This window comes from Sesamum indicum, linkage group LG4 (genome assembly GCF_026168435.1).
Source record: "Sesamum indicum cultivar Baizhima isolate 11 linkage group LG4, ASM2616843v1, whole genome shotgun sequence".
NCBI classification, from domain to species: domain Eukaryota; kingdom Viridiplantae; phylum Streptophyta; class Magnoliopsida; order Lamiales; family Pedaliaceae; genus Sesamum; species Sesamum indicum.
Window position 1 is genome coordinate 8,441,812 of NC_142660.1, and position 16,280 is coordinate 8,458,091.

The window sequence follows — 16,280 nt, forward strand, 5'->3', positions numbered from 1 at the left end:
AATGACACACCACCACTAAAGGATGTGGAGATTTCATGCTAGCAAAATCTCCATAAAAGTGCAAAGAATCAACAATGTTATTGATTAGCATTTGATCCTTTGTTCCTTTTTCAACCTCTATGATCTTGAGAGGGTTTCTGGAGAGGAAAAGAAGAGAAATTTCGTGGTTATGGCTTATGCAATAGTTGCTGCTAGGAGGATTTTAGAGGCTTTATATGTGACCTAGTCATAAGATACCAAGGAGTGTTGACCTAGCAAGACTCCAACAACCATCCAACACCTCTAAGCCACCTTGTGGCTGATTTTGGTGCACCCTAGAGCACCAATTTGGCCACACCACACCCAAGGAGGAGTTTTGGCTTCTCCTTAACTTAACCATGGTCTAACCAAGGCCTTGGACTTACATTTTAATGGACTAGACTTGATTAATTAAAATTAAATTAAGCTCACTTCTAAGGGATACTAAATCAAACTTAATTTAATTTATAAGCTCAAAACTAAAATATCCTTCAATCCAATTAAAGGATCCAAGCCTTTTATTATCTCTCTTTTAATTTATAAATTCAAATCTTAAATCAGACCTTGCCCAATACAATTAATTTAATTAAATTAAATAGCTAACTTGAAATTCTAATTATTCTAATTAATTAAATTTCAAGTGACCCATCCAAAGGATTTGTCTAAATAGTCATTTATTCTCTTCAAATATTAGTTTAATCCAATTAAATTAATCCAACTCTTCTAAAATTAATTCTATCTTATTATAGTGGTAGGGTGTGACTCTTTAAGTTCACCGTTATCTAGACTTAGGCGAATGTGACCAACACAATTAATTAAATCCAATTTAATTTCTTAGATTTAATTATCCCATAACAGAAAATAACCCGTTACCATGGGTGGCCGTCTAGCAACAGTCCATGACACTAGAGATTAGGTGAATAGGGGCATGAACATTTAAGCTTTGAATCTCTACGAGTACGGTCATACTGTTAATCGTGTGGAATTGGACATCGGTTCCCATCCTTGACTAGGCAACTGTGCTTGATACTCGAGACGCATTTACTCTACTGATATGATCTAGAAAATCTATCCCTGATCGATCAATCACTTTAGCAAAAAACTTTTAGAGTCTAAACCATCTCAAAGCGCATAGGAGATTTCACCGTCATATTCTAATAGGGGACAAATCCTCTGTTGGAATCCACCATCCTCGCTACGTACCCCAAATTGCACTAGATGAGGTTTATGATAATCATGCCTCAACACACAGCCACCACCGTGCTATATCTAAGATACAGTCTTTGTATGTATGTGACTGCTAATTCCTCAAGTCCGAGGACTAATCTTGTACTATCAAAATTAGGAATCCCAATCATACCGGCCAAGCCTTAAGAGGATTCCATGCGACAATTCTCACGAGTCAGTGTCAGTCGACTACCTTGCCAACTAACCCACTAAAATTACACAGATAACCTATGTCTCCTGTCAATGAAACACAACTGCAATACTTAGCGAAAATCTCTATAGTACCCTCAATGCCCTATTTTGAGGTCCTTGATTTGTAATGTCTCAAACCGACCCTCAAGAGTTGGTCCCATAGCTGCTAAACCTATGCACAACCCAACTATATGGTTTTTCCTTTAGGTCTGTGGGGATTTCGTTGTGACATTGAAAACCCCGTTTAATATCAGTAGTAAGCACAACAAAACACACTGTCAAGTTTATGAACTCTTATCATATTGATTAATCTAATATTATTCGATAAAGATTGGTGAATGTCAAACAACTAATCTAATTAGCTTTTGGTCACCCATTTCGATAGTTGTTGCAAAGTGTCATTTGGCGTTGGAAAACTCTTTGAGTTGGCTATTATCCAGAACAAACCATTTGGAATTTGAACTAGATTTGATTGAGATACGTGAGCTGGACTAAATCCTTGCCATGCCCGCCAAAAATTTCGAGAGTTGGCTGTTTATCGATTTCCAAGCTCCTTTGTTACTGATTTGCTTTGAACCACACGGAGATATTCTAAGGTTGCGTGTAAAAAGTTGTTGACAAGTCATATGGCGTATCCACCCAGCTGTATGATGATGTGTCCGGCTGGAATGGACCCATTTCTTGGGCCTACCGGTTCAGCAAAGTAGGAGGTAGGCCTTTGGGCTATTCCGCCCTGTTCATGAGCTTTGCCTTCCTATTGATAGGCCAATTGGGCTCTTAACCGATTAGGCTGGTACACATAGTTTGGGTTCGCCTCCCACTGGTGGGCTCGGTCCAATTAGGGCAAGGGGCATCATCATTCCCACCTACTTCAGGAGTGCAGGCCGTAGGGCTGTATTGCTGGAGTAGGTGATTGTCCTACAAAAAAGAAAAAGTTTTTCTTTCTCGTCAGTAGGACAAATCTTGCTAAGTTGTTTGAGAGATGCTGGTTGGTTCCCTCCTCCTTTTGTGAGAACATAATTTTTGAATTTTAAAATTACACTTTTGTAAGAGAATCTAATTGATAGTGATTTCATGAAATAAAGAAAGAGAAGAGTCTTGTCCTTTTTAAAGTTCCTTGGAGATTGTGTGTTAGGGGAGAGAATGCCAGCTGATCGTTGAATCTTCAGTTAGAAGGACTATTCATAGTAAAAACATATATAAGGCTGCTTTCCTTTAGTACAAAGTTACCCTTTACGTGTTTTAAGGTAAATTTTCCTCCCCAACCTTTTTTTCTCGTGTCTGAAACTAGTGTTAGAAATGGTGACTAGAAAGCCAATTAGATTGGCAATTTTTGGAACCATTGAGCAATCTTTATGAATGTGATATTATCTTGATGAATATATTAAGCATTCATCTATGGCACCATGTGTTTGTTGTACTTACTATTTACGTTGAATGGTGTTTTAACGTCACAATAAATGCCCACATACCAATTGAATAACCCACGTAGTTAGCCTGCACATTGGATGGCAGCTATGAAACCAACTTTTGAGGGTTGATCTAAAATGTTCCAAGTCGAGGACCTCGAGACTGGGTATCGACAGTCCTATAGAGACTTGAACTAAGTATTGCATTCATTCGATTAGTACCGTGTTTCATCAGCGACAGACATAGATGTCTAAGCTATTTTAGTAGATTAGTTGAGAACGTTGTTAGTTGATTCAACTGACTCGCGGGAATCATCATATAGAAGCCTTGGAGGCTTGGTCGCTATCCGGCTTCGATAGTACAGGATTAGTCCTTGGACTTGAGGAATCATGGCAATCGCATGCATATGATGGCTATATCTTGGATCTGGTGAGAGATGACTGTGTCTTCGATGTGGTCATTATAAGCCCTTTTCCAGTATAGACGGATTATGTATTGAGGATGGTGGATTTCAAGATAGAATTCGTCTCCTATCAGTATATGATGGATATATCTCCTTTGCAGTTTGAGATGGTTTAGACTCTCTAAGTCTATGGCCATAGTGATTGATCGAAAAGAAAATAGTTTTCTTTGTTGATTAATGGAGTAAATGCATCTCAAGTACTCAGTATAGTTGTCTGGTCCTGGATGGGAATCGACGTCCAATTCCATGCCCTAAACTAAGGCCTGGAGATGGTTGATGGAAGGACCGTACCTGTTTGGAAATCGAGAGCCTAAATATTCACGCCAACATTCACCTAGTCTCTAGTGCCATGGACTGTTACTAGATGACAACCCATGGGGTTAAGATGCTATCCCTTGTGGAGAAGCTCAAGGACCTCAAGGTTGATCTTAAAAAAGAGACGTATATTTACGTGATCATTCAGTCTCTTCCTTTCGATTTTGACCCGTTTATTGTGAATTATAACATGAATGGGCTTGGCAAAGATATTCACGAGTTGATAAATCTTTTGGTCTAGTACGAGGCAATGATTGAAAAGTCTACGCCGTCGGTATTGGTAAGGGAGGCTTCGACCTCAGAAGCAAAAGGCAAAGGGAATGGACGCTGGAGGAGGAAGAAGGGTAAGACAGAATCAACTATTGCAAGCGCTCAGAGTGCTTCTATTGCGTAGCTGGGCATGGGCAAAGGGAAGAGGAAAGAGGTTTGGCTGTCATGGATTCCAAAAGATATTTGCATTAATTGCCACGAAAAGGGGCAATAGAAGAGAGAGAGTCCATCCTCTATAATCAAGGTATAATTTGTTATTGAGCCTTAACATGACTATTACTACACTTGTTGGGTATTGGATACGAGCTGTAAAGCTCCAATCTGCTAATGGTTTACAGGTGGTGAAAAGGAGTAGAAGGCTGAGACAAATAGTCCTGAAACTTAGCAATGGCAGGGCTGTTGCTATTTGGTTAAAGGACCACATAGTCTTAGCTGTTAGTGATTATGTTACGATAAAGTTGATGTCACATAATTATGTAACCTAGCATGATCAAATTATGATTTTCCATTGTTGGATGGATTACATGATTTTGATCAATGATGGTTATTTCATTTAAAAAATAATGGTTATTCTTGTCTGCTAAGGTTGTTTATGTAATTATTTCAACACTATCTCGTAATTGGATTATGAGTCTCAAAACAAATGGTTCAAATGGATAATCAAGATAAACTCATAGATCTGGCATGCGAAGGTAGGTCACATTTCTCTAGTTAGGATACGAAAGTTGGTGAATTCGACGAGTTTAGAAATAGACAAGTTGACTCTACAAGCTTGGAAGTCTTTCTTAAGCAAGATGAGGATCAAAGAGCACTTTGTAGGATAAAGTGTGCTTGTCAATGGTCTATTGGATTGGATCCAATTAGACATCTAAGACTCATTGAATACACAGAGCCAATTAGACATCTATGAGTCATTGCATACTAGTCCTGAACAATATAGAAGGCTCTTGGGTAGGCTTCTTTACCTAAGCTTTTCCAGACCAGACATATGCTATGTCACACAGCAACTAAGCCAGTTCATGCAACGGCCATGCAAAGGACATTGGGATGCAGCACTCAACATAATCAGATACTTGAAGGGGATAGTGCACACAGGTTTGTTTTCGCTGCCGATTCAAATTTTAACTTAGTTTCCTTTTGTGATGCAGATTGGGCTGCATGTAAGGACTCAAGGAGATCCTTAAGCAGATATTGTATATTCCTAGGAGATAGCTTAATCTCATGGAAGACTAAAAAGCAAACAACAGTAGCTCGCTCAAGCACTGAAGCAGAATACCGCATCATGGATTCCACTACTTGTGGAAAACCAAGCAACTTTGTACATCATGGCCAACCCAATTTTCCACGAGAGGACCAACCATCTGGAAATCGACTACCATCTAGTTCGGGATAAGTACAAAGAAGGATTTTTACTGCTTAAGTATATATCCTCTAAGAATTAACCAGCTAATCTATTTACTAAAGCATTACCTGGATCTAAGTTCCTTTCTATCATAATCAAGTTAGAACTCATCAACGTCTTGATAAGTCCTACTTGAGCGGGGCGTGTAAAGAATGGTGTTTCCAAGTTCAAACACCGCAGTTGCAGTCTTTTACAAAGAATAGAGGATGGAGGATAGCTCTCGTTGAAGAAATACTAACAGTACACAAAGTCGTGTTACTATGAAACACGCGTGCTATTGCTCTAAAGAGAACATATCTTTATTAGAGAATCTGCGCTTTCTTACCTCTGATAAAAAATGCTTACATGAGTTGCTATTTTAAAGAATGAGAAAATAGAGGGATGGAATGGTAGTTAGTGGTAGTTAGTGGATGTTTACATTCTTTGTGCTAGGTTGTTTACATAATTATTTCAAAACTATCTCATAATTGGATTATGAATGCTCAAAACAAATGGTAAAATGGATAATCAAGATAAACTCATAGATCTGGCATGTGAAGGTAGGTCACATTTCTCTAGTTACGATAAGGAAGTTGGTGAATTCAACGAGTCTAGAAATAGACAAGTTGAGTCTACAAGCTTGAAAGTCTTTCTTGAGCAAGATGAGGATCGAAAATTTGTAGAACAAAGTATGCTTGCCAATGGTCTATTGGATTAGATCCAATAGATATCTATGAGTCACTGAATACATAGAGCCAGAAGGGGGTTCACATGTCTAAAGACCTTTGGAAAGTTCGGAGAATGATGCTTGAAGTGGATAGAGGTAGTGTGTATTTAGTAGGGGTTCATGAAGTATCTGATGAGAATGAAATTCTCACTCAGTAGAGTCCTTCTTTGGAGTGCCACAATTGAACAGTGTCTCCGATAAACGAGGGATCGAACCTTATTGAACTTTGGTTCGACTATTCTTTCACTGAACTAGTGGCAAGCAAACTAGGTTGGTATAGGTTTATTTGTTATCCTAAGAAAAATTAGATTTCATTGGATAACTGACGTGAGGAGTTGCTCCTTGAGGAATCAAGTGAAGAGACACCTCAGTTAAATGTAGCAAACATCATTTGTAATCGAATTTATCCACTAACTCATTATATTCCAACCTCCTGAGGGATGACTAGAACACCTTAGTTACATAATAGGTATAGGTTTCTGAGCCTGAACAATCAATTGGATTATGATCCAAAGATATAAGGAGAAGCGATGTTGGACATTGAGTTTGATGAACTGCTTGGAGCCATGAGAATCGACATAGAGTATCTGGAATATTAGTTTACACAAAGTCATGCAGGGTATGACTGAGGTCGAGAATGAGTTAGAAGCTCAGTAGGAGCTTAACTATGTTCCTAGTGTTTTAGGTGTGAACGTCTTACTCATTTAGAATGATGTGAAGATGTTGGGAAACACTGAAGCATAAACATCATTCATGCAATTCTCCATGAAGGAATCGGATTCCTTCCCTTATCATAGGGTGAAGATTTCGAAGACTCAGTCTTCGTGGACGGATGTGGAGCTTGGAAAGATGTTTGACATCACCTATGTCTTTTTTCGTTGACAACATGGGTATGTGGTCCGATACACTAGACCGAATGTAGTGTGTGCTTTGAGCATAACAATAGATATCGGGAGTGTATCGAGAAGGTACTGCATAGTAGTCAAGATTACTCTTTAGTGCCTGAATAAGGATTAAAGAAGCGTTATTGATGTAAGTCAATGGAGAGTTGATTTTGGAAGGCTATGGCGATACTAGCTTCCAGTTATATGTGAATGGTGACTAGTCTCAATTTGAATGTACATTCAGATTTAATGGTGATGTGGTGGCTTGGAATGGTTTCAAGCGGGATACCACAATGGTTTTCACCATGGAAGTAAAATGTATAGTGACTCTAATAGTTGCTTAGGAAGTTTTTTGGATGAAAAACCACATCCAATGGTTGAATATGGAGCCTAGCATGGCCAAGCCAGTAGTACCTAGAGGATAACAACTAGGTAATGGCACAAGCAAAAGAGCCGAGATCTCATCACATATCTAAAGAATATTCCTAGAGGCCACCATCAATTTGGAACGATGGTAGGAAGAGGTGAAGTGTGGTTGGACTGCGTCATTTCAACATAAAATATGGTAGACCTATGAGACCGAGCAGGTATCGTAGATTGCTCACTCAGATAGGTCTGAGGGGTATGGGCAATTGACTTTTGGTCAAGTGGGAGATGTTAGAAATGGTTACTAGAAAGCCAATTGGATTGGCAGTTTTGGAAACCATTTAGAAATCTTTATGAATGTGATATTATCTTGATGAATGTAGTAAGCATTCATCTTGGTACCATGTGTTTGTTGTTCTTATTATTACATTGAACCATGTAGTTGCGCTACGGATTGGATGGAAACTATGAAATCAATTTCTGAGGGTTGGTCTGTAACGTTCCAAGTCAAGTATCTCGATACTAGGCATCGAGAGTCCTATAGAGACTTGCACTAAGTATTGCATTCATTGGATGAGTGCGGTGTTTCAGTGATAGACATGGGATGTCTATGCAATTTTAGTGGATTAGTTGACAAGGTTGTTAGCTGATTGAACTAACTCGCGGGAATCGTCATATGAAAGTTTTGGTGGCTTGGTTGGTATGATTTGAATTCCTGGCTTCGATAGTACATGATTAGTCCTTGGACTTGAGGAATCATGGCAGTCTCATGCATATTATGGCTATATCTTGGATCTGCCGAGAGATGACTGTTTCGATGTGGTCATTATAAACCTTTTTCAGTGTAGTTGGATTATGTATTGAGGACAGTGGATTTCAAGATAGAATTCGTCCCTTATCAGTATATGATGGATAGATCTCCTATGCGCTTTGAGATGGTTTAGACTCTCTAAGTCTATGACCATACTGACTGGGAATAGAAAATGGTATCCTTTGTCGATCAATAGAGTAAACACATGTCAAGTATGTGGCTAAGGTAAAATCCATAAAATCAAAATTAAAGGGGTGGAAAAATGATACCGACAGTTTTCACATCGCTTGAAATGTCCTTCACTTGAGGCTCCAACGTAGCAGCTCTCTAATTCGTCCACACCATGCTTGAAATGTCTTTGCTAGAAGAGAACGAGAAAAGAAAATTTCACATTAGTGCATAAGAGATGGGGCGGGCATGAGCTGTGGAGGAGAGGAGGGAAATTTTTTTTTTGTTGTGTGGTAATGATTATAATTATTTTCAAATAATTAAATTTTATATATATATTGAAAAAATTGGTATGGCCCGGGAATACGATGGAAGCGTTTAAATCGGTTCAAAGGGGTGTTTCCTTTGAAATTCCCAGGCGTTTGGTGTTTGTCAAAAGCATAATAATAACCATATAAACATACTACACATGTGGCTAGAGAATGAAACAAAAAGTATAGAAACATAATATGAAACTTTATCTTTCGTTTCTTTATAAAACTGCAAATATGCATTGTTCCTTTTATGTTCTCCCATTTCGTTCACTTGAGAATTCAAACTAGAATTCCTCTAAGTTGTCCACAACACAAAATAAAAAAAGGTAAAGTTCTTGTTCTATTGCTAGATAGAACAAAGAACCAGAAGAAAAATAACTCCAAACGAAAAATTATTGTTTCGTGTTTTTGGATTGTTTTGTGTTCTAATTTGAATCCAATTCAATATAGAACAAATAGGAGAATATTTTTTTAGAGAAAATAGAGAGCAAATTCGTGGCTTTTGTGGTGGTTATGTTGGATATGTGTGTAGTTTTGTATCTCACATACAATTGAATTCAAAATTCAGTAACTACTAAGTTTGCCTCAAAGGCAAATATACTACCATATTCATATAACCTCCAACCATGATAAAATAACTCCTCCATCTATACTACCATTTTCATATAACCTCCAACCATGATGAAATAACTACTCGCAGGCTGGTAGGTGATCCAAATCATCTATCTCTACACTTTTTGAGTCTACTAACCTTTTAATCCTATTTTGAGAGATCTGACCTAACCTTGCATAACAAATCTGTGCGTTTTCTTGGTTTCCAATTTACGTTTGTTTTAAGAAGTCATGACGAAATCATGTTGTTGGAGAATATAAAGACCATTATGAAGTTCGCCAGCGGATGTGAAAAACCATTCTTCATCAAATAAAAACAATTTTTATTGATCATAAACTCAAAACCAACATTGTCCAACAATGAAATGGAAATAATATTCTTGATCATGCTAGGTACATAACAACAATCTTTCAATTCTATCCTAACTTGATCACTAAAAGCTAAGCGGACTATCCCTACAGCTTCAGTAGCAACAGCCTTGCCATCGCCAAGCTTTAGGACCACCTCATCTTTACTTAGCTTTCTGCTTCTTTCGAGCACTTGCAAATCTTTGTACATGTGAGCTCCACAGCCGGTATTTAATACCCAAGAAGCAAAGTTAGTTATCATGTTAAGCTCAATAACAAATGTACCTGCACTAGAGAGGAGCTTGAGACACTCCCTCTTCCAATGGCCCTTTTCCCGGTAATGCATACAGACATCATTTGCCCTTATTGACTTGGAACCCACCTTTCCTTTACCTTTTCCCATCCCCACCTGGGCAACAAGAGCGCTCAAAAGTGTTTGCAGCATCATTTGCCTTAGCCTTCTTCCTCTTCCAGCATCTGGCCCCCTTGCCTTTCGCTTTAGAGGTCGAACCCTCCTCAACCAATACTAACGGCGCACACTTTTTGGTCGTTGCCTCGTATTGGACCAACATGTTAATCAACTCGTTTATGGTCTTCTCAAGCCCATTCATGTTATAGTTTACGAGAAACGGGTCGTAAGAGGGAGGAAGTAACTGGAGGATCACGTCAATGTACGTGTCATTATCAAGCCCAGCTTGAAGATCCTCGAGTTTTTCCATGGGGGGAAGCATGTTGATCCCATGCTCGTGCACAGAGGATCCCTCAGTCATCTTGGTGGCAGAAAATGCTTTTGTGGCAGCATATCTAATATGCCTATTCGGAATCACATAAGCCTCTTTCATGCGGAGCATTATCGACGCAGCATCATCGTGCCTATCGTATTATTTTTGGATATCATTTGTCATCGATGCCAGTACGATGTTGCGGACGTTCCGATTATCATGGTGCCACCTTTCAAACATCACACATTCTTCAGATGTGGACCCCTCCGGCAAGGTCCTACGAAAAGATTTATCCAGAATTTAAGTCTGGTTCTCGAAATCGAGGACAATCCTCATATTTCTAAGCCAATCATTGTAGTTCATTTCATTAAATTTGTTTGTCTCCAAAATCATGGTTAATGGATTCTTAAATATCTACATTAAAAATGTAAAGCAGAAATTAGCAAATTAATTGTAACATTAAATACAAGGTAAGACTCTGTCTTTAGTCGTTAACCGCTCCCACTATTTCTTCAAAAGTCCACCACCGTCAAGTGGGGTTTCGAAAAACAATTCCTGTGGGCTTGGGATACACAAACACAATTCTCCATGTCCCGCTTTTACGATTCACAAGAAAAAACTTTTGTGGGAGGTAATCATTACCATTCTCATCCAATGAGATCCCCAAGATATTTTGCATTGTCTCTTCACGTGATCCCGAGGACTCCAAGAGAATCACATTACTCAGTGTTAGGCCTAACCCATCAACCCAATGAATATCTCGACTGTCGCTCCCCATGACTCGTGAGACATGGAAACAGGAGCATATTCCATTTGTTCACAATAATAGTGTAGCTTTTTTTTATTCCAAATGTGCTACGACTCGTGAGACCACAAAGGGTAGAAGTAGCATCCACACTATATTATCGTGGATGGAAGGCTTGGAATTATCAAACCATTTGATTTAATTCCATTTTAGGCCTAATATTTACTTGGACCATCCAAGTGGGAGTTCAAGTCAGTTGTGACCGAGACCTCATCATTGTAACATTTTGCATGACAAAATTTTATGATTGAGAATAACGCATTCCAAACACATCATACGTAAAAAATTAAAATATTTACCACATGCAAAATAAGCCTAGCTTGCCCCTATTGGATGATCACAAGCCCAATTCTAAGTGACCCACTGAGCCCCTAGCGAGTCTATAGTCAATTTAGGGTGTGGCCTACCTATTACAAAATAGTAACCCATTTTCATTCTAATGGGTCTTCCTCTTTGTTCTTCTTCCATCGTGAGCTCCGTCCAATAGGCCTAGGCCTTCAACGCCGTTGGAAGCTTACATTTATTCCAAATAAATAAAACCTTACATTCCTAACTACACTCATTACAACTGAAAATGAAAACCCCAATCAGAAGTTGGGGGGAGTACAAAAAGAGGGAGAAAGCAAACCTTATCAAGGCTAGAAAAAAGAAAGAAGGAATTAAAACAAAAAGGCACGCAGACCTCACCCAACATAAAATAAACCATACATTCGGCCAATGGGCTTTGTGATCATCCCCGTTGTTTATCCAATAAACAATAATTAACACATTTATATCAAATATAAACATGTTATACAAATAAATGCAATCCATGTATTTAATAAAAGATATCCAATATCTAATACCAGAAACATAATTAAATGCAATAAATAACATACTAATAATGCAATTAGAAAATGGATATCACTCATACATCCAATGTACAATTCTTAATTTTTTTTTGTTTGTTTGGAAACTATTTTCAAATTAATTTAAGGCACAATTTAATTTTAGCAAAATCCAATTTAACTAAAACTAAAATTTCCCAAAATTAATAATTTTGAAAAAATTGTAGAAAACAGAAAAATCCAATTTTTAGAAGAAAAGGGTATAAAACAGTCCAACCATTCGAAACAACAAACGACCGTTTGCTGCCGGCCGCACACGTGCGCGCGCACAAGCGCCCCTGCCTGCACGCCGCGCGCACGAGCGCTGGGCGTGCTCCTGTGTGCTGCCGCCTTGCCGGCACGCCCACCAGCGGGCGCGAGGCGGGCCGCACACCTTGCTCACCAGTGACCGGCCGACAGGGTAGCAACGGTTGTGGTGCTCCAGTTTTCAATTTTTGTTTTATTTCTGCAATTAAAAACTGAAATAAAATCATGCATATACAGAAAATTCAATTTTAAAAAATGCATAGATATCCATAATTTAAAAGCAAAATTAACACATATTTCCTAAACATATAATCATGTTTCAAAACCATAAAACATGCTTTCTAAAATCAAATTAAAAATGTTGTTCATGCTCAACACATAATAATATATTAATCCTAAGGCCACAATATCGAACCGGGCTCTATTACCACTGAAAGAATCGATATGGTCCAGGAATGCGATAAAAGCGTGAAATAAAAATTTTAAAATCGGTTCAAAGGGGTGTTCCCTTTGAAATTCCCGGGCGTTTGGTGTTTGTCAAAAGCATAATAATGACCATGTAAACATGCTAGATGTGTGGCCAAAGGATGAAACAAAAAGGTATAGAAACATAACATAAAACTTTACTTTTTATTTCTTTAGAAAACTGCAACATGTGTTGTTCCCTGTATGTTCTCCCGTTCAGTTCACTTGAGAATTCAACCTAAAATTCCTTTAAGTTGTCCACACCACAAAATGAAAAAGGTAAAGATCTTGTTCTATTGCTAGATAAAACAAAGAACAAGAAAAAAAACAACTCCAAACACAACACTATGGTTTAATGCTTTTGGATTGTTTTGTGTTCTAATTTGAATCCAATTCAAAATAGAACAAAAAGGAGATATTTTTTAAAGAAAATGGAGGAAAAATTCATGTCTTTTGTGGTGGTTATGATGGATGTGTGTGCAGTTTTGTATATTAAATACAATTGAATTCAAAATTCAATAATTACCAAGTTTGCCTCCAAGGCAACCTAGACACACACATGCATATAACCTTCAACCATGATGAAAATAACCACTCCATTATCTTCATCATGGTGAGGAGTTTAAACTCCTTCTTGACTTGCTCCAACCACCCTCAAATGGGATTGGACTTCAAATATGCACCGGGCTCGATTTAATCAAATTAAATCAAGCCCAACCAAAGTCCGCTGGACAATAATTAATTAAATTAATTTTAACCCAACTAAGTCTATAGATTTATTTAATCCAATTAAATAAATATAAGTCCAAACTCTAATTTATTGATCTAATTAATTAATTAAGCCAAACCAAATAAATTAATCCAATTAATTTAAAGGTGGTAAGCCCAAAATTAATTAATCCAATTAATTAATTCTTGAGCCATACATCAAATAGATTATTAAATAAATGATCCAATCATTTAAATATATATTCTCTTTGAATTAATTTAATTCAATTAAATTAATTCGTTTCTTCTCGAATTAATTCCACCAATTTCATAGTGATTTGTGTGTGACTCTTTGGATTCACCCTCAGCTAGACTTGGGCATTGTGTCCAACATAAATAATTAATTAAATCTAATTTAATTAATTATTTTCAATTAATAATTAATCAGAAATGCCCGTCACCGTGGGTGGTCGTCTAGCAACGGTCCGTGACACTATAGACTAGGTGAATGTTGGCGTGAACATTTAGGTTCTCAAGTTTCATGCAGGTACGGTCCTTCCATCCACTATCTCCAGGCTTTAGTAAGGGTATGGAATTTGGCATCGGTTCCCATCCTGGACCAGGCAACTATGCTGAATACTTGAGATGCGTTTACTTTATTGATCGACAAAGAAAACTATTTCCTATTCGACCAATCGCTATGACCATATACTTAGAGAGTTTGAGCCATCTCAGAGTGTATATGTGACGTCCGTAGAATTTTTTACGTAATTGGGAGACTAATTGGTAATTATTAAAAATTTAAATTTAATTAGTAAATAAATTATAGATTGAATTTGGAATGTAATAACACTTGAACGGATTAAATTGGAGTTTATTATAATATTTGGTAGTAAATTATACTAATTAGGAAATTAGGAAGGATACAATGGTAATTATCAAAATTATAATATATATATATAAAAAAAAAAAAAAGGAAAAAAGGTGGGCAGTGGCATGTGCTGCCACCGCCTCACCAATTATTAAACATATATATATATAAGTATGTGAATTGAAAGAGAAATTACATATTAACACACACACCCACATTTACACACGCCGACGCACACACATTCGGAAAACAGAGGTACGGATTTTAGAGTTTAATCTTTAATAATTTAAATAATTATTTAATTAGTTCATTTATTAAATATTGATTATATTGAGCGGTGAATTATCTAATTGGAGTATTTTATAATTTTGGCTATTTAAATTAGTGTCGTATTAAATATCACAATTGCTATAAAAATGATATAGTTGGGTAATTAAAATATTAGATTTGTTAGATTTAATTATTACTATAGCTAATTTACACAATTCCATCGGAATGATTAATCAAATATGTAATTCTATGTATTGTTGCTTAATTAAATTGTATAGCAATGGTAAATTGACAGGAAATTCATAGAAATACTTCGGAAGTTATATTTTAGAAATATTATGTTATTAAAGAGGAAAATGAGGTTTCAATGGTAATATAATTTATGAATGTTATTAAAAATGATAGTTATAAATATATAAGGGGTTTGATTAAGTGAATTCTTATGAATTATTTGGTAAATGAAATATATTGATTATACGTATTATAATTTATTATAGGACGTGACGACAAGGTAGAGGGTTGAGCAGTCCCTCGTAAAATAGAAGCATTTTGGGATATAAGGTAACTATAGCTAATTGGATTTATATATAATATATATCTATATGTGTAGTATTGTATATATTATATATATTGGTTTCTTGGATGCGATCATGGACTTGGCTCTATATTATTATACGTGGCTTTCGTATATTGATTGTTTACATAATTAGTTGTGGATTATTTGAATATTGATGAAATTGTTACTATGTGGTATGTGATGGTAATGTAGAGATATGCGGGATATGATTATGCGATAATCATATAATTGATTGTTGATGAAATCAAATTGGGAGTTTTTATTGAGAAAGTGATTATTATAAAGAAAAGAATGATGATCGTGAATGGAAATAAAAGATGATGCTTACCTAGTTGGAAACACAGTCAATGGTTTATGAAAATGTGATTGATATAAAGATATGAAAAATATGTGAATTAAGCTTGGTACCATGGCGCGTAGGGTACCGGGGTATTTCGGGGCAGCAGGGAATATCCTGTGCTTGTTAGCTACACACTGGGGTGGTGTGGGGGTACCATGTTTGTTGTGATGTCCTGTGCTATATTGCTACACAGCTGAAGTAAAAGAGTGTGGGGATATCACACAACGGGTATCCTGGGCTGTATATGATATGATGATGGCCGGCGAAACCATTGACTGATGTACTCCAGTTAGAGTAAGTGGGGCCCTTAACTAATAAATAATAACGAATGAATATTATGTCGTGGATTGATTTACAGCTATGAGTATGTATTGTTGCTTATATTTGATGTTGTTGTATGACGAATGACTGTTGTCGGTATGACTGCATGTACGTGAATCTTTGTTTGTGTATATATATATAAATTGATCAGCTATACTTATTGAGTTGGCAGCTCATTCCTTGCCACGTACTTTTCAGGAGATAGGTCACACTGACTAGGCACATTGACTTTGAGCGGTGCCGTCGTCTTTATTAGGTGGGTCAGCCGTGACTTCTGAAGCCAAAGTTTTTGATTATTGGGTTGTAAATATTCTGGTCTTTTGTCGGGATTTGTGTTTAAAAGTTGTGGTATGATTTTTCTTGAGGTTATGTACACGAGAACATGTAGTGAGGGTAAATATTACTTTTGGTGGTATATATTATCTTTTGTGACATATAATATTATATTGATAAATTAGAATTTATTTTACTGATTGAAATAGAATTACTTATAGAATGAATTTTGATTAAAGAAAGGATGAAATAGAAATGATTAGATGTAGCGAGTAGCGGGGTGCTACAT

General features: G+C 36.9%; 1 protein-coding gene and 1 long non-coding RNA gene across 2 annotated transcripts; one reads left to right on the forward strand and one right to left on the reverse strand.

The window, feature by feature from the left end:
* Positions 1-9,895: 9,895 nt before the first annotated feature.
* Positions 9,896-10,357, reverse strand: LOC105159817 (uncharacterized). The gene has a single exon (XM_011077018.1). The coding sequence runs from the start codon at positions 10,355-10,357 to the stop codon at positions 9,896-9,898; it is 462 nt and encodes a 153-aa protein (XP_011075320.1).
* A 4,046-nt stretch (positions 10,358-14,403) lies between these two features.
* On the forward strand, positions 14,404-16,183 carry LOC148788391 (uncharacterized). Its single transcript, XR_016065378.1, has 3 exons — positions 14,404-14,465; positions 14,978-15,041; positions 15,917-16,183. It is a non-coding gene; the product is annotated as an uncharacterized LOC148788391 (long non-coding RNA).
* The last annotated feature ends 97 nt before the right edge of the window (positions 16,184-16,280 follow it).

Bases quoted from the DNA above. Each gene is read 5' to 3' on its own strand.
- LOC105159817 (XM_011077018.1), bottom strand. From the start codon at position 10,357: ATGCTCCGCATGAAAGAGGCTTATGTGATTCCGAATAGGCATATTAGA.